At 54.8% G+C, this 23,063-nt stretch overlaps 1 protein-coding gene across 1 annotated transcript in view; it reads right to left on the bottom strand.

Moving 5' to 3' along the window:
• Positions 1–22,490, bottom strand: part of FBXO42 (F-box protein 42) — a 48,126-nt gene extending 25,636 nt beyond the window's left edge. The window contains exons 1-3 of the mRNA XM_064396841.1: positions 22,354–22,490; positions 5,766–6,035; positions 3,422–3,538 (exon numbers count right to left, since the gene is read on the bottom strand). Of these exons, the coding sequence (XP_064252911.1) occupies positions 3,422–3,538; positions 5,766–6,018 (370 nt within the window). The 5' untranslated portion in view covers positions 6,019–6,035; positions 22,354–22,490. The remainder of the gene's footprint in view (positions 1–3,421; positions 3,539–5,765; positions 6,036–22,353) is intronic.
• Between the last annotated feature and the right edge of the window lie 573 nt (positions 22,491–23,063).

Here is a 23,063-nt window from a genome sequence, read left to right as displayed (position 1 = left end):
GGGGAGGGAAAACCAAATGGAAAGCAAATTCCCTTCACCATAGTTGAAGAACATTGATTTCTAATCTCAGAGAACATGAAATTAATTCACCCATCCCAGTTCAAGGGTTGTATTTCCCACTGGAGAGATGGGAAGGAACTGGCTGGGCTGTAAATCCCATTCCTACATGGTTCTTGGGTTGGAGGGTGACAGCCCTTGGTCTTGGGCACTGCCAGGGATCCAGGGCAGCCAGAGCTGCTCTGGGCACCCTGTGCCAGGGCCTGCCCACCCTCACAGGGAACAATTCCTTCCCAGTATCTCATCCAGCCCTGCCCTCTGGCAGTGGGAGCCATTCCCTGTGTCCTGTCCCTCCATCCCTTGTCCCCAGTCCCTCTCCAGCTCTCCTGGAGCCCCTTCAGGCACTGGATGGGGCTCTGAGCTCTCCCTGGAGCCTTCTGCAGGTGAACGCCCCCAGCTTTCCCATCTCCTTCTGTCTCCATCTCCACCTCTACCTCCTCACTCCCTAAAATGCCATTGTCCTGCTCCTTGCAGTGCAGGGCCTGGGTGCAGCCAAAAATCCGGGGATGTTGAGCAAGGCTGGGTGCCGGGAGGAGCTGCAGCTCTGCTCCAGGAGCAGCCCATCCTGTAAAACAAACATTCCAGCTCTCACCGCTCCCAAGGGGTTCGTCAAACCCACAAATTGCTGTAATTACTCATCCCACTGGTGCCACCAACCCCAGGCTCCTTGGAAACAAAAACAGTAAATCAGTGCTTAAAATTAGTCACTCCTCCAGCAAAGGATCAATATCCCTGGCACAACGGTCGCATTCCTTTGCTGCTTTTCCGTTTCTGCATTCCTGAGCCTGCTGACATCTTTTTCCGACTGCGGGCAGTGATTTCACCCCGTGACTCATCGCCCTGCTGTGACCTCGCAGGTTCATACAGAAAACAGCTCGGTGACTCCTGGGAACATCACCCAAAAAACCCAAACACGGAGGATTTCTGCCCCTAAACACCCAGCATTATTGATGTTTCACGTCCTGCAGTTCCAGTTAAAACCTCTGGAGAAGCGACAGCAGGTCCCACAGTTTGTTCTCAGTGCTGTGATCCCTGCCAGGCACTCCCTCCCAAGGCAGCGCCTTCCATTCATTATTCCTTATCAAGCACTTCTGTCACTCCTCCCTTCAGGACTGAGAGCAGACAGGTTGACCTCCAGCTGCTTAGAATTCCACTCCTTGTCCGTTTGTGCTCCCTGTGAGAACTTCTGGGACAGCTCTAATAATTCCTGGAAGCAGAGCGAGCCCCAGACGGAGCTTTGATGGCAGCACCGACTCGTGCCTGGGCGGTGACGTCTTCCCACAAAAACCAGCAAATCACTCATCCCTCAGGAAGGGCTTTGTGAGTCCTGCCTGCTCCCTCCCCACTGCCCAGCCTCCTGTTCCACCACCTCAGCTCACTGTCATCCCTTGGGATTTTAGGTGACGGTTCAGAGTTTGACTTTCCGGAACTGACCATTTGTAGCTCGGCTTTAAGGCTGGAATCTCGCCCGCAGGCACAGAACGCTGCTGCAGGGAAAGCAGAGGCTGCAGATCTGGGCAGCTGCTCACAAACCAATCCGTTTAAGTCAGCAAACAAGTTAATCCAGATTAGCTTTGTGCCCACAAAGTGTGTTAATAACGCTGCCGTGGCCACCGGGCCGGGCAGAGCCGGGCACTGTCACCGAGCGGGGCTAATACGGATTACACGCTCCGAGGGCAGTGGATTTAGGGAGACAACTCACTCTGCAGCCAGGAAGCCCGTGGCAGGCAGCAGGATAAAGGAAAAAGCACACAGTGCTCTTTGGGGCAACACTGAGCCTTTTCCAGGCAATTTCTAGCTGCCCCGAGCACTCAGCAGTCGCAAACACGCTGCTAAAATTGACGGGAAATACACGCAAATGTGAAGTCGTTAATAAGCACTTCACCAGCGTTGCTAAAAATGAGCTGTGACCTGCGGAGCCTTTTCATCCTTCAGGAAGGCCAGGGTATCTCGGCAGAGCACAATGACTTCACCAGAGCTCCCCGCAGCGTCTCCCGGGCTTGTCTTGGCAGGAGGCAGCGCAGCGGCCGCCTCATAAATTATTGCTTGGGAAGATGAAAATGTGATGCCTGCTGCTCTTGGAATGGCAGGGCTCGCACTGTGTTTATCTTGCCTCAGAAAAATGCAGTTTGCTTCCTGGAAGAGCTGTCCCCCAGAGGGCTCAGACCCCGTGCTGCAGTCACAGGATGGAATTTTTGTTGTGTTTTTTTTGTTGGAGCTGAGGCAGCTCAATGCTACTGCACTCCAAAGAAGAGGGTTTATTTCAGTATCTTTTCCTCAAAGGCACTGTGTTTAGGTATTTTTTGTCTTCCAGAATCTTGGAAGCAGGGAAAGAATTCACCCAAACGCTGAGTGGTGCTGTTGACTGAATTGCTCCCTTTTGTCAGCAAATTCACCTGCAGCTCTGCTCGACTTGAGCCCAGCAGGTTGGAGAATTCCCAGTTTTCCTCCCAGATGTAGAGGACCTGTGCCAGCAGCTGATGCACTTCCCTGAGTGCTGCAGTTCCCAAAACCCACTGGCTTTGATGGGAATGACTCCAGTCCAGGGGCTGAGGGAGGAGTTGCTGAGGAGGACACAAAGCTCAGGCCCAGATCCTGGGGACAGCTCCAGGCCCTCAGGACAAGAAGGACACTGAGGGGCTGCAGCGTGTCCAGAGATGGGAACAGAGCTGGGGAAGGGGCTGGAGCCCGAGAAGGGGCTGAGGGAGCTGGAAAGGGGCTCAGCCTGGAGAAAAGGAGGCTCAGGGGGGACCCTGTGGCTCTGCACAACTCCTGACAGGAGGGGACAGCCCGGGGGGGTTTGGCTCTGCTCCAGGGAACAGGACAGGACAAGGGCAACAGGCCTTGCTGTGCCAGGGGAGATTTTGGTTGGATATTGTGAAAATCCCTTAATGGAATGGGGGTCAGGCACTGGCACAGACTGCCCAGGGCAGTGCTGGAGTCCCCACCCCTGGATGTGGCACTTGGGGACATGTTTTGGTTAAAGGCTAACCCTACGATCTGGAAGAGTTTTCCAGCCTGGGGAGCTGCACAAAGATCCCTGCACAACCAGAAAGCCACAATCCCACCCCCCTTCCACTCCATCAACACTTCCTAGGATCAATGAGCCCGCCATGACCAGCAGCTCCCAAATCCCTGCTCTTGTGCTGAGCTTTGGCACAGCCGTGGGTTGAACACTGGCGGCGATGGGCACGTGTGGCACTGCCAGCCCCCAAGGGAAGCAGCTCCCAGTGGGATTCCAGGGGATGGCACTGCCAGGTCCCCAGGGAGGCAGCTCCTATGGGCACTCCAGGGCATGGCACTGCCCACGGGGACCCCAGAGATGGCACTGCCAGCCCAGGGAGGCAGCTGCAGGGATACTCACTGTGTGAGAAGCGCTGGGTGATGGGGGTGCCGGGGTAGGGGTAGGTGCGGCTCTCCCACTGGATGTTCCCCTCCTGCACTGCCTTGATAAAGCCGTGGTAGCACTGATGGGCCACACCTGGGCAGAGAACAACACTGTCAGCAAAGCTGGGAACAAACTGTGCCTGCACGGTGACAGCAGCTCAAAGCCCCGTGTTTGGGTTAGAAACACGCTGGGAATGCGGGGGATTAAGGGAATAAAGACAAGGGAACTCTGCAAATGTGGAAATGAGCAGCGTGGTCACGACATCCCGGCAGCTCTGGCTCAGGAAGCAGAGCCTTTGCAAAGGAAGGAAGCACTGGGCTGCTTTGGAGAGCTTGTGCTCAGTCCTCTGTGCTGCACCCATGTTCCCTCAGCACACCTCGAGGGGCAGCTTCCCTTCCCTCGAGGAACCTCAGTGCAATAATCAACTTTTTAAGAGTATGAATGCAGCTACTGAAAAAAAATGGAGAGGAGATATCAGTGCTAAAAATCAGCAGGGATGCTCCAAGGCTGCCACTAATTCCATGTGAGGGTGTTGGGAGGGGCCAGAGGCTGCTCCCTCAGGAGACAAAAGGGCCTGGAGAAGGTTTCTGGCAGCAGCAGCAGCTCAGCAGACATTTGGTGGCACCTGCACTGAGGATGCCACAACCTGCCAAGAGTTTTTCCCCAAGCCCTGTGCCAGGAACACCCCCAGCAAGAAATCCCACTCTGGGATACAAAGCAGGAAGGGGTTTTTAAAATAAAAAAATAAAGCCTTGGGTCCTTGAGGAGCTGATTCCTGAGAATCACACGGGAAAGAGAATGTGAGCTCCAGGAGTGCACAGCAGATGTATCCTGGCAAACAGGAAAAATTAAACCAGGAGAACACACATCAATTGTTTACCTCGAGTGACCTCTCTGGGCACAGCTCGCAGGTGGTGGTTCCAGACCTTTTCTTGGCTGGAACTGCCCCAGATGGGCCCAGCTGCCCAGCACCCCTTGTCCCCTGGGAGGTGACACAGCCCACAGCCACGCTGTGCCTGAGGCTGCTCATCCCTGGGCTCCAGGGATGTTTCCCACATCCCTCTGGGGTGAGCCCCAGGTGTTTGTCCATCCCAGCTGCATCCCTTGCAGGTCACTCCAGGAAACAGCCAAGCAGCCACTGGGGGCTGCAGCACTTGGAAAAGGCCCTTCCCAGGGCTGTGGGCAGCTGCTGCCCCAAAAGGATGCACAAAAAGACATTTTGGGCCATGGTCCCTGCTGGGGTAGCTGTGGTTTTTTAACCCCCAGCTTATTCAGGTCTGGGCAAAGTGGGAAATGCCTGGAATCTTTCAGATGAGAAGTTCATAAATGAGCCATCACCCCACAGTCTGCCAAGGGCATTCCTCACCTGACACCCACTCCTGTTTCCCAGAAGGAGCACGTTCCCCTTGTGCAGCAACCTGTACCATTTCCTGGGATTGAACTGCTCTCCTCTGAAACTCCTTGTGTTTTAAATGAAGCTTGTGATTAAAGCATGAACCCAACAGAATGGTACCAGAAATCACCCAGTGTATTAAAATAAAATTAAGCAGAAGGTTCTGCTTGCATCCTTGTCCAAATTTTCCCTCCTTATTTGCTGTATCATAGTTCTCCAGCACTAAAACACCCCCAGGAGGCTCTGGAATGAGTGTGCAGAGGCAAAGGAAGGATCTGTGTCTCTGGGCTACTCTTCCAGGAAGCTGGAATATGCACATCTCTACTCATGCAGATTTTACACTGCACTTATCTCCAGCAGAGCTGTAAGAACCAGAGCCAGGGCTGCTGAAAGCAGCAGCTTTGGGAATGTTAATTACTGAGCAAGACACAAATGAAGTGCAATTAAAGCCCCATCAGCCATGGGACACTGGCAGGGGCTCTGGGGAGGAGGCTGCAATCCAAGTCACCAGTGCAGCACTGGGAGCACCCAAAGGCAGCAAAGGAGCTGCTCTGCTGTGGGGCTTGGGCTTTGTTTTAGTTTGGGCTGGAAGGGAGCTCAAAGCTCAGCCAGCTCCAGCCCCTGCCATGGGTGGGACCTTCCACTCTCCCAGGGCACTTCAAGCCCTGTCCAGTCTGGCCTTGGACACTTCCAGGATGGGAATTCTCGGCCTCTCTGGGTTTTCTGCCCTGAGGGAGGCTGAGGGGTTCAATTCTGCACAGCTACAGACCTGCTTTGAGCCAAGCCAAGGACCCCATGGCTGTTAGGATTTCTCTGGGATGTCACAGAAGTCAGATTTTAGAGTTTGAGGAGAAAACAAGAGGCAAACATAAAAGAGATCTGGGTTCCAAAGCCCACAATTAAAGAAATTGCTGCCATCACTTGTACCTTTGATCAGTCGATACCACTGTTTGCAGACAAGGGCGGCGGTTTTGTGCTCCTGGTAGGGAGAGAGGAAGGACAGGATGTATTCCAACACCTCTTCTGGCAGCTCCAGCATCGATCTGGAGCTGGGCCTGGGCTCCTCCACCTCCAGCTCAGCGTGGGGCTCATCCTCCTGCTCCATCGTCCCTTCCACTGCGGCGTCCTCTGCATCCACGGCCATGAACCCGTCATCGTCACTGTCCGAGGAGCTGGCCATGGCATCCCACGTCACAGCTGGGAAAAGGGACAGTGGGCAGGTCACAGGGAGCACCAGGAACACACTGAGAGCTGTGTGCCACACCAGAGGGCTCTGGCATAGCAGCCACCGAGCGCAGGAGGAGGTTTTGCAGTTTGCAGCAGCTGAGGGTTTAGGAACGGCTTTCCCAGGTCACTCCATCTCTCCCCACCCTGCTGCTGCCTCCAGTGGGAAGCAGAGAGCCAAAGCCAAACCCCTGGAGCTGCTGCTCCCTCGCTGGGCACGAGGAGACATCGCCCTGCCCTGCCCCGTGGGGCCCAGCTGGGATGGGGAAAGGATCCCTGTGGAACCTCACCCGAGGTGAGACAGGATCACAGCGACATTTACAGTCCCTCCACCCTGTGGAACCTGTTCTGCCAGCGAGGCTGTTTTACCCCAAACAACTCCTTGGGGGGAAAAAATGCCCTGCCTCCTTTTCACCACCCTTTCCCTTTTATTTGTGAAATGCCTGCACTCAGCCCTGGCTGGCAGTAGGTGAGGAAAGCAAATCCCCCCAGGATTTACTGCTGATGGAAGGCTGGGATGGCAGAGGTTGTATCTCCAGCTATTCCCAACATCCCAAGTGTAAGGTGACACCTCGATGACAGAAAAGTATCATGAAATAAATCCACCTTAACGAGTGCCTGTGTCCAGTTTGGGCAGCTGGCACGGTGTGAGGTTAAATCCATGCCTGCCTGTCTTGAGCACAGCAGCAGCACTTTTCCCTTCCAAGGTGGCTGAGTGGAGACCAAGGGAGCAGCAGCTCCCTGAGTGCTCCTGGACCCACAGTCCAAACCACAGTGACAGCTCCCAGGGATGACACAGGGCTTTCTTTTCCAGAAATTCCCTTTTTATCCTTTCCTAGCACAAGGAAAGGACCAAACCAGGGCAAGCTCCCTGTTCTTGCATTGCTCAGCCTGGGCTCCTCCCAAGCCCACAAGGCAGAGGCTGCCCAGCCTTCCCCCAGCCCTGACCTGACCAGATTATTGGAGGCAAATCCACACAGTCCGAGGATAAATCCAACCTGCAGCAAGCCAGGAAGCCAACTAGCTCCTCAAGAGGGAAGACAAGACAGCTTTTCCCTAACATCCTCCAATATAAGAATGTTATCATTATTTTTTCCAAATCCTAACTATCCCAGACAATACAGCTGGAAGGAATTGAAGTTATTGATGTCATGGTTTAATGTGGGTTACTTAGCAGGATAAATATCCTGATATAGAAATATCCTGATATAGAAACACCCTGATAAAGAAATACCCTGATACAGAAATACCCTGGTAACAAACCCCATGTTAAAACACATCAACTTAGGCCATGGATCTGATTTATAAATGAGGTTTATTCCTCAGGAATAACCTGAGCTGCTGTTATTAATCCAGGGTTTTCCCACACCGTGGGAATGGCAGGTGGTGGAGACACAGAGTGGGAAAGTTTCCCATGGCAACCAATTCATTCCCAGGAAAATGACAGGCGACAGCACCAGTCCCCACTGCTGTCAGGTTCCCTGATGAAGAGCTTTGGAAAATGCACAGAGCTGTCAATCTGTGGGAGGAACCACAGCAGAACCCAGCACGTTTCCCATGTCAGAAATCCCTGCTGGAGTCACTGTTGTGGCAGGGGAGGCTGGAACCCAAACGCTGTGACACAGGCACTGCTGCTGCTGCCAGGAACCCGCCTCACACAGAACAGGCACGAGTTCCCAGGGACTGAGGGAAAGGAAAACTGGAGTTGTGATAAAAAATATGAAAGAATGGAGGGTTGGGCCTTTTCCAAGCAAAGGCATCCATGGCTGGGAAGTGCCTGTGCTGGTTTCTGTCCTGACACAGCACAAAGCCCGTGCTGCTGGTGCTCCTGCTCAGGATGGGGCTGTGCTCCTGCTCGGGATGGGGCTGTGCTCCTGCTCGGGATGGGGCTGTGCTCCAGGCTGGGATGGGGCTGTGCTCCTGCTCGGGATGGGGCTGTGCTCCTGCTCAGGATGGGGCTGTGCTCCTGCTCGGGATGGGGCTGTGCTCCAGGCTGGGATGGGGCTGTGCTCCAGGCTGGGATGGGGCTGTGCTCCTGCTCGGGATGGGGCTGTGCTCCTGCTCGGGATGGGGCTGTGCTCCAGGCTGGGATGGGGCTGTGCTCCTGCTCAGGATGGGGCTGTGCTCCTGCTCGGGATGGGGCTGTGCTCCTGCTCAGGATGGGGCTGTGCTCCAGGCTGGGATGGGGCTGTGCTCCAGGCTGGGATGGGGCTGTGCTCCTGCTCGGGATGGGGCTGTGCTCCTGCTCGGGATGGGGCTGTGCTCCTGCTCAGGATGGGGCTGTGCTCCAGGCTGGGATGGGGCTGTGCTCCTGCTCAGGATGGGGCTGTGCTCCTGCTCGGGATGGGGCTGTGCTCCTGCTCAGGATGGGGCTGTGCTCCAGGCTGGGATGGGGCTGTGCTCCTGCTCGGGATGGGGCTGTGCTCCTGCTCGGGATGGGGCTGTGCTCCTGCTCGGGATACAGAAGGGCAGGAGGGTCTGTCCCTCCCTCCCTCCCATTGTGGGATCATGGAGCAGCTCCTCAGGAGGCAGAGGTTTCACAGCCTCAAGCTCTGCCAGAACCCAGAGCAGGAATTTTTGCCTCTGGCCCGGGGACAGCAGGACCCTGTGGACGGTGATGGGCCAGGGGGTTGTCAGCACCTTGTGTGATCCCAACAACTTTTATTTGTGCTCTAAATAATGTCCAAATCCTGGTGGAGAGGGTCATGGGAAGTGAAGGAATGCACACCCACTACAAAGAGGTATTTCCCAGCTAGTAAATCCCAATTTGGATCCTCTGGAGCAGGTTCGGGAATAGCCCAACATGGCAGGCTGATCCCAGGCACAAAACAACAAAAATCATCCTTAAGACTGATTTTAGAACAGTGGGAGGAGCCTCAAATAGCATATCTGAGGATGGAGAAGCTCCACTGAGTTTTGTCTGCTCTTCCCAAGCCACTTGATATTATAAATATTCCAAAGCATCTCCTTTGGTAAACCCTTGTTTCCTAAACGTTTGAACATAAGGAATAACCATCCTCGGAGTTTTCACACCCACGCCGTGTTCTTTTTCGGAAGGAAAACAAGGCCAGCAATAAACCCAGCTCCCAAAAGGCAGCTCACTGTCAAAATAACCCTCCAAGCTTGACCTGCCACGGATGTGGATTTTGTTTGGAAGGGCGGGCTGGGAATAACCACCCCTGAAATGCAAAGCAAAGCCCTGTCCTAAAACCCTGCTCCAATACAGAAAAAGGAAAAAGAACCCAGGCAGTGTCAAGAAAGAGCTAAAACATCCCAGCAGCTCCTGCTGCCAGTTATTCAGCAGATTCATGAGGGAAAATCCCACACCTGGGGTTTTACTGGTTATTCCAGGAGCAGAACTGAGTGTTCCTGCAGTTTTGGGTGATGCAAGAGGTGCTTTCGCCCTCATCCTGCCTCTGCAGGTGCTCTCTGCTTACACCATGCTGGGCTCCACTTTGTACCTGGGCTAAAATGAATCTCTGAGCACTCAAAAAGCTGCAACCAAGAGATTTAAGCAGTTGTGTCTCATCCCAAAGCAGCAGCAATCCAATTACTCCTGGATCGGATGGAGCCCTGAAAACACCAACACATCCTCCAAACACTCCATGATATCCTGCAGCCCAGAGCCCTGCTGGTCCCAGAGAAATGCCTGTCTGTCCCAGCACTAGGAAGGTTTCGGGGCGTTCAGGATCATCCTGGAGCTGGAGCAAGGAGGAAGGCAGCTGCTCCTGCAGCCCAGAGGAAGCACTGGAAGGGCAGCGGGAGCGCAGCTCTGCCGGCGCCCCCGGAATCTGCCTGCCCCTTCCTGAAAGCTGCGCCTCTGCCAGCTGGCAAAACATTCCATAATCCTTTTCCTCCTTTCAGAGCACTTCCATTTTCCACCTCTCCCCTCCTGAAATTAGTTAAGAACCTGCTATTTATTCCTAAAGTAATTATCTGGAACAAACAGCTGAGGAATATTAAATGCAGGCAAAAATAACCCCACTGGGTTTGAAGAAGCACTGCTCAAAAGCTGCTCCTGCAAGTCCCCTCCTGGTCCCAGGAGCTTTTCCTCCCTGCAGACCCTCTCCTGGTCCCATGGAACCCAAAGCTCAGGCGTGGGGGGCACTGGTGCTTCCCTCCTGAGCTGCCTCCTCTTCTCCACAGCTTCCAGCTGCTTCAGGAAGCGCTTGAACCTGCAGGGTTTTTGACCTGCCCTTTTGCCCCCTCTTTTTATGGATTTCATGGAAAAAAGCCTCCAAGGGCAAGCTGTTGAATGGCAATGAGAGGTCCTGAGTCAGAGCACTGCACACACAGGGAATGCTCATTTCCACGGGCCACAAGGAATGCTCCCTCCAAGGAGGAGGAACAAAACATTCCAGGTGTGTGGAAGGACCCAGCCTGGGCTGCCAGGAGAGAGGGAATTCATTGCACCAGGCAGCCAGGAACCCTGGTGGTAACGTGGGGGTGGAAGGCAGCAACTGTCTCCAACCTGCTCCAGACTCTTCCTCACACTTTGGAATGGCTTCTTCGGCATGCCCGCGTCTCCAGGGGGGCACTCTGGGGACAGCCACACTTCTGGCTGACTCTCTGCCCCAGTTCAAATAAAAATCCTCTTCCATCAGAGAGAAACGGTCCATTTTTCCTTTAAAATTAATCTTATCTCTATGGGAAGGATTCTTTCCACATTTTTAGTATTTTTGTGTTTGTCTCCCCAGCTGTGCCATCAAGGACTTCACCTCCAGCTTTCTCTGTTCCTGGTTTTGCTCTAAAAGAAGCCCTGAGACCTTTTCTGGGGTGAAAAGAGGAAAATCCAGCACTACTTCCAAGGAGAAGCACAATATTTTATAAAAGCAGCAGCACAGGGAGCAACAGGACTGTGGGAACCATGAGATCCAGGATTGGGATAAACACCACTAAATAAAACAACATTTCCAGTCCTCCCTAACCTGCAGCAGCTGGAACTGATCCTTTTGGAAATCAACTGCTGGGCAAGCTCAACAACGGGGAAAAAAAGCAGATTTTAGTCCAAAAAAAGAAAATACAGCCTCTGGGAAGCTGTGGGATGAGCAATATCCTGTCTGTGCAGAGCGAGACCTCAGGAATACTGGCACCAGGCACACTCCTTATCCCTGCAAAACAGGCAGCTCCAAGGGTTCTTTGAAGAACAGCTTTTCCCTGTTTTTTTCCAAAATGAAATTGTTTTTCTTTTATATAAGTCACTCAGGAAAAGAAAGGATTGCTAAATTCCATCTGCAAGGTTGAAAATGCCACCATTTCTCTGTCAGCACAACCTCCTGTGATGGTTTTGCCTGTTAGAACTGTGGCTTTAGGGACTTCAGGAAAAAATTCCAAATTACATCATTTTTACTGCTCCCCATTGTCCTGGAACTGCACCACTGCAGCTGAATTTTGGTTGATATTTCTGCAATAAAAGGTACCAAGATCCCAGGAATTCCTCCCAGCCCAGTGATGAGCTGACCCTTGGCTATTCCAGATTCCTGCTCATTTTTTTCCAAGGTTTCAGCTCAAAAATAAGCAGCAGTGTGAGATTACACAGCAGGATTTATTGCACAAACAGCACAGCAACCTACAAACAAATCCTGCTGAATCTGTTTTCCCACAAAATGAACGCACTGAAACCCAGAATGAAAATGTGGGGGGTTATCCTGGATTTATTGGTGGAATACAAATCAGGGAGCTGGGGTTTGAGGGACTTCTTGGCGTGGGGTTCACAGGAAAAGGGGAAGCAGCAGAGTTTAATGACACCACACTTGAGGTGCATGTAGGGAAATAATCATTATTATTATTATTATTATTATTATAATTATTATCATTATTATTACTACAACACCTTATAAATGGTTCCAAATCTTAATAAATATGAAGTAATATGCAGAAAATTTATAACGAGAAAAACACTTCAACTAACCCAAAATCCAGCCTGGTTTTGCTCACGTGAAAAACAAGTCTGAAAAAATAATTCCAGGGAGTCCTGTATTTGCCTTTCCACACTAAAAAAGACAATCCTTAAATATCCCTGCAGAAAGCCATGAAAAAACCAAAATCTCCACCATCCACCAACCCCTCCACTTGTTACGGATGTATGGATTTGGAGAATTTCCATGGTTTTGGACAATATTATTACCCTTGAAAGAGCTGGATTTGTTTCAAACCTGCCAAAACCTGGATTGCCAAGTCCTGGCAGCACAAGAGGAGCTGCTCCCTTTTCCCGTGCTCCCGAAATCCCCTAAATGTAGTAGGAAATGAGGAGGATTTCGGGCTCACACACTCCCTCTGCCGGCCCCCGCCAAGCCCTGAATTCCAGTTCTCCTCACCTCAGCTTTCCCCAGCAAACAAATCCTGTTCCATTGGCAAACTGAACTCCCTGCGAGCCCCAAAACCCGGAATAACCCCTAACCAAGCAAACAGAAGCCTTTGAGGCAGAAAATTGAGGTTTTTCCAAGGAAAAGGGCAGCTGCTCCTCCTGGTGTAACATCCTCTGCAGGAGGATGAACTTTTCAGGATAAAAACGATTTACCCAAATCTGCTCAGGGTGATTTACTGGCAAGAATTCCCGATTGGGAATGCTGAGCAAACCCACACTGGGAGATCCTGGGAATTGCTGTCACCCCCCCCTTCACCAGGAGAGCACAGGAGCTCCTGGACAAGCTCTTGGAAAGCTGTGGAGAATTGTCTGGAGAAGCCTGTGAGGATGGCACAGCATTCCCCGTGTCCTACACCCCCTGGCACCTCCCAAAGTCACCAAAATTGGTTCATCTGCACAAATGAAGGCAATTTATAATGGAACCACCAAGAAAACACAGCCACTGACCCAAATCCAGCCCACTTCTGCTCAGCTGAAAAATCAGCCTGAAAACACAACTCCTGCAAGTTCTGGGTTTCCACCCAGCCCAACGCCCAGTTCCAGCAGTCCAGGTGGAATAACCAAATGAAAAACGTGGAGATATCTCAGGAAAGAGATTGTTAACAAAACACTCAAACATACTGGATTCCTTCATCCTGATTTTCTGATGGGCTGCACTAGGGGCTCGTGGGATTGCTTTGCTGAAGTCCCTGCAGAGCAGCAGTGGGGGATGCCCAGGGCACCTCCCAGTGCCATTCCCAGGGAAGCCACGGTCCCCACGTGTCCTGCAGGAAAGGTGAGTGCCAGAGCTTCCCTGGCTGGGAGAGCCCTGGAGCTCATCCACCTCCTGCAGCTCCTGCAGCCCCCAGGCAGCTGGGGAGCAGGAAAATGGCATTTCCTACCCTGCACGCTCGGGATGGGAGCGTCAGGCCTCCTCCTCCTCCTCTGTCTCTGGGATTTGGAGCTCTCTGGCCTTTGCTGAGGATGTTCCCAGTCCCATTCCAGTCTTAGGGAACTTGGGGGAACTGAGTATCATGGAATCATGGAATGGTTTGTATTGGGGGGGACTTTAAAGCTCATCTTGTTCCATGGGCAGGGACATCTTCCACTGTCCCAGGTGGCTCCAAGCCCTGTCCAGCTTGGCCTTGGGCACTGCCAGGGATCCAGGGGCAGCCACAGCTGCTCTGGGCACCCTGTGCCAGGGCTGCCCACCCTGCCAGGGAAGGATTTATCCCAAAATCCCACCTGAACCACTGGATCCTAGAGCAGGATCCTTGCTGCTCCTGTTGAATTGAGCAGAGGGAGCAGCGGAATCAGGAATCACTGGGAGGGAAAGCAAAGGCTGTAAGCCTTGATTCCAAAAATCCATTGAGGGCTGGACACAGGACCCCCTTCAGAAACCACCAGCGCTTCCAGAGGCTGGGAACAACCAGGATCCACACCTCACTCAGTGCTGTCCACAGAACCCAGGCAGGATTCTGGGGTCCAACACTGCTGCAGACTCAGGCTGGATGTTTCACTGTGGGAACGAAGGATGGAGTTGCAGGAAAATGAAGCCAAGCACAGCCAGGTCAAGGTCAGGGTTTTCCTGCTGTGGGTGCTCATGCTCCAGCCTCTGGTTCTCCATCATGACATGGTCTTTGGCAGCACTCACACATCCATCACAGAATCATGGAATTGGTAAGGCTGGAAAAACCCTTACATGATCACAGAGTCCACTGCTCCCCCAGCACTACCATGTCCCCACTGAACCATGTCCCCAAGTGCCACATCCTGGACCAGCCAGGGGCCATCAGCCTCTTGCCCACCTGGGCACATCTGGCTCCTGTCCAGCCACTGACAGTGCAAAGGAGGAGTTGGGGGGGGTGTAACAATTTTATTTTTCCAATAAACAAAGCTATTCTTCAGCCCAGATTCAGCAACCACAACCTTGCTCTCCCCACAAAAACACACAAGTCACGATCAGCTCCCAGACCCTGCACCCAAAGCAAAGATGAGCTCAAGGCTACTGACTTTCAAGCCATAAAAAGAGAAAGATACACTGTAAAAAACCCATTTTATTGCAGCCTGGCAGGCCAAGCTTTGATTGGAATCGATGCCCAGGGCTTTCAGACACGCTGCTGACCTGACAGCAGCGCTGATGCCATGGTTTTGTTAGCAAGCAGGACACCAGGACATCCACCACCACCTCCACATGGGCATTACCAGAATGAGCACCCCAAACTGCTCTCCCCTCTGATCTGACCTCCTGGGACACAGCAGTGTCACACACACCCAAACACTGGCTGTGTCTCACACCAAAGCTGTCTGTGCTCCCCTCCACGCCCAGCCCTGCCATTGCCCAGATGAGGCCTTTGATGGAAGCTCCCAAGCAGGGATTAACCACCCCCAGCAGTGCCCAGGAGCAGGGCTGGATCACTCAGAGGGGTTTAAAGGCTGATCTGTTTGCTAAACACAGCAAAACAATATGGAAGGTATTTTCCCTCTCAGGTGGAACAAAAAGAGTTTCCACCACAGACAGACATCTGGTCTGACCACAGAGACACAACCTGAAAGCCTCAAACATTCCAGCCCTCCACATTCCACAGTTAACCCCATTCTGCAGGTAAAGGAACAAAAGCCACAAGAAGCTGGGGTTAACAAAGCCTCTGCAGCACGGGGATTCAGGGAGCAGAGGTTTGCAGCTCCCTGAGCTGAGCTGCTGCCTCTCCAGAGGTCAGAGGGCTGTGCAGACAGCTGGGAACAGAAGGAGCTGACAAGAAACGCGGGAAGGGACTTTCCACCAGAGCCTGGGGTGCCAGGACAAGGGGGAATGGCTTCCCACCGAGAGAGAGGAGGTTCAGATGGGATATGGGGAAAAACCCTTCCCTGGGAGGGTGGGCAGGCCCTGGCACAGGTGCCCAGAGCAGCTGTGGCTACCTCTGGATCCCTGGCAGTGTCCAGGGCCAGGCTGGACAGGGCTTGGAGCAGCCTGGGACAGTGGGAGGTGTCCCTGCTATGGCAGGGGTGGCACTGGAGGAGCTTTAAGGTCCCTCCCAACCCAAACCATTCCATGACTCTCTGCTGCCCTAATAAAATCTTTAAAAGGTGATGGGAAGTGTGATATTCCTGAAAAGCAAATAGCATGTCCTTGACCCCACAGAGGTGCTGGATGGTGTGCAGTCCAAAGGTGTTGGAATTCATGGCTGGGTTTCTTTAGCAGAAAATCTGAATTAGGGAGGGCAGATACCCACCAGCCTCTGCAATTCCAGACTATGGAGCCCTCGCTGTGCTGTGCAATGGGGATGGAGAGAAGAACCTACAAGCCTAAAGGGCCATGGTGAGATGTTGGTGTGGGCAAAGGGCAGTGCTAGGGAAAAAAACAAAAGGCTGGGAAAGAGGGAAACACCAGCTTCACCATGGGACTGACCTTGAGGCATCCCAATTCCTTGCCCAGAACCCCAGGGAGCCAGTGTGAGCTTGGTGCTTTCCATCCAGACAGCATCCCTGGGATTCCCTGTCAGTGGAGCTGGGAGCTGCTCTCCTGGAGCTCCACTCCTGCCAAACACACTGCACAGAACCAGGGAGTGTCCTGAGCTGGAAGGCACCCACAGGGATCAAATCCAAGCCCTGGCCCTGCACACACACCCCAGCAATCCCAGCCTCTCCAAACCCTCTGCAGCTCTGGCAGCCTCAGGGCTGGGACCATTCCCTGGGGAGCCTGGGCAGTGCCAGCACCCTCTGGGGAAGAGCCTTTCCTGATCTCCAACCCAAACCCCCTGGCCCAGCTGCAGCCCTGCCCTGCTCCTGTCCCTGCTCACAGGGATCAGAGCTGCTCCTCCACATCTCCCCCCAAACCAGCACCTCAGTGGGGGAAAATCCCAACCAGTGCCCAGCAAACAGCAGGCAGTGAGCAGCAGAGGATTGCCTGGGGTCTCTGAGGGGGTAAAGCAGATGGGAAGGGACAGATCTGAGGTGCAGACCAGCCCCGGGGTGGTGGCAGTGCAACCCTGTTATTACAGAACTGGAAGGATTGCTCTGCATACCCTTGGAGCCCTGGCTTGAAAGGAAGGACAACTGGAACTAAATGCACAGGGAATCTCAGCACAGAGAGGTGTGAGGGGCTGGGAACAGCACCCACCAACCACCAGGCAAACCCCAACCACAGCTGAGCCAGGACCAGAAAATACAACCCAGGGATTCCATTTGGAACAGATTTCATGAGTCTGACCCACCCAGAGGGCTGGAGGAGGATTTGCTGCAGTTTCCACTGATTTGAGCAGAATAAATAAGAGCATTTGTTCTTGTTTTGTACAGGATTTTCTTATTCCTCAGCTAATGGCAAAGGCAATGCACGCAGAAGCAGAAGCACTGGATATTGGGGATGAGGAAAGCAGGAGCCATCCTTTGTGCCACGCCTCAAGCCTGGCGTTTAGGGAGGCTTAAATATCAAATACTAAGAAAGAGACAACAAAAAAGCACAGTCAAATCCATATTGTGTTCATCAGCAAACAAAAATTCAGGGAAATTGTGCAAATTTCAGGTTCATTGCTACCATTCAATGACAAATGAGCTCCCCAAGATGTTCCTTTGTTACCATCCTGTCACCACAACAATCACCATTAACCAGCACCATTCCGAGCAGGAGAACGGGCAAATCCCTGATCATCACACATTATGGGATCTCAAAGCATCCAGGAGTCCTGCTCAGAGCAGGCTACAGCACCCCCTGAGCCCCTCCCGAGACCCAACGAGTCCATGTCTGCAAAAACCCAAAAGTCTGGGAGCTTTCAGGGATTCCCAGCAGCTGCCTGGACTGGGAAAGGAAACGCCCGGCCCAGCAGCAGCTCTGGGAAGAGCAGCACGGATTAAGGCAGCTGCTCAGAGGAACTGAAGGCAGGAATTCCACAGTGGTGCTGCTCAGAGGGAGCTGCACCTGAAGGGTTCTCGCACCTGGAAGGGTTTTCTCTTTCCAGCTGTTTTGGACGGGTGGCAAAAGGCTCTGGTGTGCATCCAGCACCAGGGACAAGAAAAGGCAGCGATTCCCACAGCCAGCCCCTTCCCTGGAAGCTCAGCGTGAGGATAACAGCACCCAAAGGCTTCCTGAGTCTCTTTTAAAGCACAAATAAATCACACTGCACGCTCTCCAGAGTGACAAAAACCCAGTTGCAATGATTAATCCGTGTCCCAGATTCCCTGGTGTGAGAAGTTTGGGGATGGACAGTTCTTCCCACAACCACCCTGACTTCACAGCGAGATTGTGACATTTCTGAGCTGCTTTTCATCCAGAAAACCCCAAATCACTCCTCACACCAGAGATGATCTTCTGCCCACTGAAACCTAACAGGACTCAAAATCATGGAATGGTTTGGGTTGGAAAGGACCTCAAAGCTCATCCCACTCCCTGCCAGGGACAGGGACACCATCTAGATTTGCTCCAAGCCCCATCCAACCTGGCCTGGAAAGAGAAGCTCCAAATAAAAAAAAAGCTCTGCCAACTTACCTTAAGCCTTCAAAACCCCAAATTATGATAAAATTGGCACAGGTACAAGACAAAATGAGGCAGGGAAATGCTTCCAGAGGAGTCTGGAACCCAGGGAGAGATGCAGTGCATTGGAATTGCCAACTGCCGGTGCCTGAGCTGCATCCACGTTTCCCATGGGGGGAAAATGAGGATTCTCAGTCATGGATGTTGCAGTGGGAGTTCAGCAAGCAAAGATAAATATTTAAAGATTGCCATAGAAATGGGGGAGAGAACACAGTCCAGAGCAGCTCCTGAAACAGCAAATTCCTGACGGGAAGAGCCCTGATTCCTGCAGGTTGCTCGACACGAGCCTCGGTTTTCACGTGGATGTGTCACCCCTGCTCTGCTTTGATCCAGCAGTGCAGGCGAGTTCAAAAGGAATTCTGACCTGGATTTCCCAACTCCATCACAAGCTGTGCTGGCTGCTCCTGGCAGCACAGCCTGCATGCTGCTGGGGACAGCCCAGAGACGCCGGCGGCACCGCTCGGGGAGGGAAACGCGCTCCGGAGGGAGCCCCTACCTGCAGAAACAGCCCTGGAGCACAGCAGCATTCCCAGAGGCCTCTTCCCAGCTTTCATCTGGATTTGGGCCAAACCTGAGCCTGGCTCCAGATCCAGCACCTTTCTTAAGCCCTCACAGCCGTCTCCAGGTGATGCTGCCTTTCCCAAGTCAGAGCCCGAAGCTCACCCACCTCCAGCCTTAGGAAAATCCTGACTGGATGTTTTCCAACAAAGCCTCCCCTGTCGGAACACACAGGGAAAAATCACTTCCCTTGGAGGCGCAGCTCTGTTTACACAGAGAGTGGGAAGCCTTTTCCAGCAGCCCTCGCTCACATCCTGTGGAAGTGGCTGGGATGGAAGCGGGCTGTGCCCAAACCCAGCGGCTCCTGGAAGCCCTGGGAACAGAACTCCAGGGATCAGCCATGGGCTGGGAATGCACAGCCACACCATCCCCGTGCTGGGAATGCACAGCCACACCATCCCTGTGCTGGGAATGCACAGCCACACCATTCCAGAGCTGGGAATGCACAGCCACACCATCCCTGTGCTGGGAATGCACAGCCACACCATCCCTGTGCTGGGAATGCACAGCCACACCATTCCAGAGCTGGGAATGCACAGCCACACCATCCCTGTGCTGGGAATGCACAGCCACACCATCCCTGTGCTGGGAATGCACAGCCACACCATCCCTGTGCTGGGAATGCACAGCCACACCATCCCTGTGCTGGGAATGCACAGCCACACCATCCCTGTGCTGGGAATGCACAGCCACACCATTCCAGAGCTGGGAATGCACAGCCACACCATCCCTGTGCTGGGAATGCACAGCCACACCATTCCAGAGCTGGGAATGCACAGCCACACCATTCCAGAGCTGGGAATGCACAGCCACACCATCCCTGTGCTGGGAATGCACAGCCACACCATTCCAGAGCTGGGAATGCACAGCCACACCATTCCAGAGCTGGGAATGCACAGCCACACCATTCCAGAGCTGGGAATGCACAGCCACACCATCCCTGTGCTGGGAATGCACAGCCACACCATTCCAGAGCTGGGAATGCACAGCCACACCATCCCTGTGCTGGGAATGCACAGCCACACCATCCCCAAGCTGGGAATGCACAGCCAGACCATCCCCAAGCTGGGAATGCACAGCCAGAGCATCTCCATGCTGGGAATGCACAGCCACACCATTCCAGAGCTGGGAATGCACAGCCACACCATTCCAGAGCTGGGAATGCACAGCCACGCCATCCCTGTGCTGGGAATGCACAGCCAGACCTTCCCCAAGCCAGGAACACACAGCCAGACCCTCCCCGAGCTCCCACTCCAAACCTGTCACTCCTGGCAGACGTGCAGACTGCTGTAAGCATTGCCTTTCCTGGGATTAAGGACGGGACAAGGAGCACATCCCAGCTCTCCCAGGCAGCAAACACCTCTGCAGAAGGTGCTGACGCCGAGGCTGGAATCCCCAAATCAGAGGTCACCCACGTTCAGCAGTGGGAACAAACCAACCCCACCTTCATTCCAAGCCCAGGCAGGGCAGGAGCACGTGTCCTGCAGGTGAGCTCCCCTCAGGGGCTGCTCCCACAGCCAAACACGGGGAAAAACGGAGTCCAGGGAACAAAGGCTGGAGTAAACTCCAATTAAAATTGAAAATTGTACATGCTGCCTGCAAAAACCCACGAGAGAAAACGGTAAAACTGTCCAGAGCCTTTCTGAGTCCAAGAGCTTCACCTGCCAACCCTGGAAAAGCAATGCTGATGCTGCCTGGGTGGAGTCACCTGTCAGGGAACACTCCGGGGAGCACAGCAGGAAAAACACACACAAACATCCCTGCCACGCCAAAACAACCACGGGATGTGGCTCTGCCGCCGCCCCAGCACGGAGACACAGAACTCTGGGGGAACAGCGTGGAGTCCATACCATGGAACAGCCCTGCCCTGGAAAAGTGTCCAGGCTGGACAGGGCTTGGAGAGACCTGGGAGAGGGGAAGGTGTCCCTGCCCGTGGCAGGGATGGTCTGCACAGCCCTTCAAACCAAACCCTTCTGGATTCTCTGAAACAGCTAGAATTCTGCCCAAGATTTTGCTCTCCCCCACTTGTCATACCAGGGAAATGCCAAGCCCAGGGGGACACAGGCTGACAACCAGGATTTTCCCCTCAGGTTTTCTCTGGCATAAGGAAAAGGAAGGAGAGATGGTGGTGGGAACACCCAGGGCTGTGGGAATGAGGAATCCTCCCACTGTGGCACTTGCTCTCCAGACAGCCTAAGCCCCGGCTGCGGGGCCATGTCGCGATATAAAGCACTCTGTCAGGACACGGCGGCACCGCCCCCGAGCCGCGGCTTCCCGGGGAGGCTCCGCTCCTGAAGGGCGGGTGGGGAAAGGCCCCTTCCCACCCGGGGCACGGACTGGGGTCAGCGGCTCCTCCACGGGAATTGGCCGCAATTCCGTCCCGTCCAGCCGCGGGGAAGAGCTCCAGCTGCTGACCCGAGCCGGCTCCCAGGGATGATTAAAGCCGGCCGAGCACAAACGACATTCCCGGCGATCCCGGGGTTATCTCCCATTCCCGACTCCCCTTTTGTTCCTCTCCGAGCATTCCCTGGAGATCGGGCGATGAACAGCGAGACACCGCGGCCCTGCTCCGGCTGCTCCCGAGAGATGCCCAGCGCCTGGGAACGGCGGCTGGCACAGCCGTGAGGCTGGGCAGGATGAGATAATGCAGCGCTCCTGCCGAGCCCTGCAGCGCTGCCCAGCCCAGCCCAGCCCCGCCGTGACAGCGACAGCAGCCCAGAGCAGCCCCGAGCGCAGACAGCGGGGAGGGACAGCCCAAGGGGCCGGGGGTGCCGGGCTGGGCCCCCCGGCTGCCCCCGGTCCCGTTCGGAACCGGGACACCCCGCGGAGCCAGGGAGAGGCGGCCGCACGCCTGTGAGCTATGGGGACTCAGCCTCACCTTTGTTCCCACGCGAGCTGAGGTTTTGGGGACACCCCCGGCCATGCCTGCCCCCCAAAAGAGCCGCTGATCAACCCCAAAAAACCACACCTGGCCCCCAAAGCCGTATTTCCCCTCCCTCAAAAGCTGAAGAGCCATGGTCTCCCCCTAAAAGCCGCATTTCCCCCCCAAAAAAGCCATTTCCCCCCATGCCGGCACTGCCAGCCTGTGCCTTGGCACTGCCCCGTGCCAGCACCGAATTTTGGGGCTTTTAGGGGAAAATGGGGCTTTTAGGGGAAAATGGGGCTTTTTTTTTTTTTTTTTTTGAGGGAGGGTGAATATAGGTTTTTTTGGGGGAAGGATGGAGTTTTGGGGGAAAGACGTGGCTTGTAGAGAGGAAAGATGGCATTTTAGGGAAAACATGCCTTTTCAGGAGGAAAATAGAGGTCTTAGGAGAGAAACGTGGCTTTTGGGGGAAACGTGAGGTTTTCTAGGGAATCGTGGCTTTTAGGGAGAACATATGGCTTTTCTAGGGTAACGCGAGGTTTTTGGGGAAATGCCTTTTTTGGGGGAAACATGTATTTTAGGGGAGGAAACGGCATATTGAGGAATGAGGAACACTCATTCACACACCGCTTTCAGGGGGGAAGCTTGGCTTTTTGGAAAGGAAAAACGGTTTTCAGGGGGCAACACGGCTTTTTTAGGGGGCAATACGGGTTTTTTAGGGGCAAGCTTTGCTCTCTCCCCGCCCTGAGGGAGCCCCCGGAGCTGGGAAGGGGCTTCCCCCTCCCAGAAGGGGCTGCAGCCCCCCGTGGGCTCTGCCCTCCGCAGCGACCCCCAAAACGCTGTGAGGGGAGGAACAGGGGCTGGCACTGGGGCTCCCCGCACCCTCCAATGTGGCCCCTCACACCAGGCCTGTCCCGCCCCGAGGGGCCCGTCCCGCCGCCCCGCTCCCCGGGGAAGGGCCCCGCCCGGGGAAGCCGCACCGCGGGGCCGCTCTCACCTGCCGCCGGGCCGGGCCGGGCCGGGCCGGGCCCTCAGGGCTGCGGGCGGCGGGGCCGCTGCGTCGCCCCGGTGACGGCTCCGACCGGCGCCGCCATCTTCCCTCCCCGCCCTCCCGCCGCTGCCCCGGCCGCGCCGGCCGCGCACTGCGCAGGCGCGGGACCACCCCCCGGCGTCACGTGGTGACGGGGCGGGTATGGGGAGGTGGTGCTGTGGTGGCGCCATGATGGGAAGGTCAAGTCTTCGCTTAGCGGCGCAGCGTGGGAGCCGCCATGTTGGGATGGTCCCGGCGCCATGTTGGGACGGTCCTGGCGCCATGTTGGGCGAGGCGGGCGGGCGAAGTCGCCATGTTGGGGAGGTCGGCGCTGAGGCGGAGATGCCAGGGCGGGTCCCGCTCCCTGTCCCGCTCCCTGTCCCGCTCCTTGTCCCGTTCCCTGTCCCGCTCCCTGCCCCGTTCCTTGTCCCGCTCCCTCCCGGTTTCCCACCCTCATCCACACCCCGGGAGGCGCAGCTGGGCCGCGCTGTGCCCGCAGGGGCGCCCCTCAGCCTGTGCAGCCCCGCCGTGTCCCCGCGTACCCCTCAGAGGCGTGGGGCGTCTGAGGGCCCGGCAGGGCGGCGGGGTGCGAGCTGAGCCTGCCGGGCTGTGGTGCCCCTGCCCATGGAGCTGAGGAAGGGAGTAGAGCCCGTTCCGTGGGGGAACAGCCCTCTGCG

This window comes from Passer domesticus, chromosome 22, assembly GCF_036417665.1.
Source record: "Passer domesticus isolate bPasDom1 chromosome 22, bPasDom1.hap1, whole genome shotgun sequence".
NCBI lineage: Eukaryota > Metazoa > Chordata > Aves > Passeriformes > Passeridae > Passer > Passer domesticus.
This window is presented reverse-complemented; position numbering and strand designations above follow the sequence as displayed.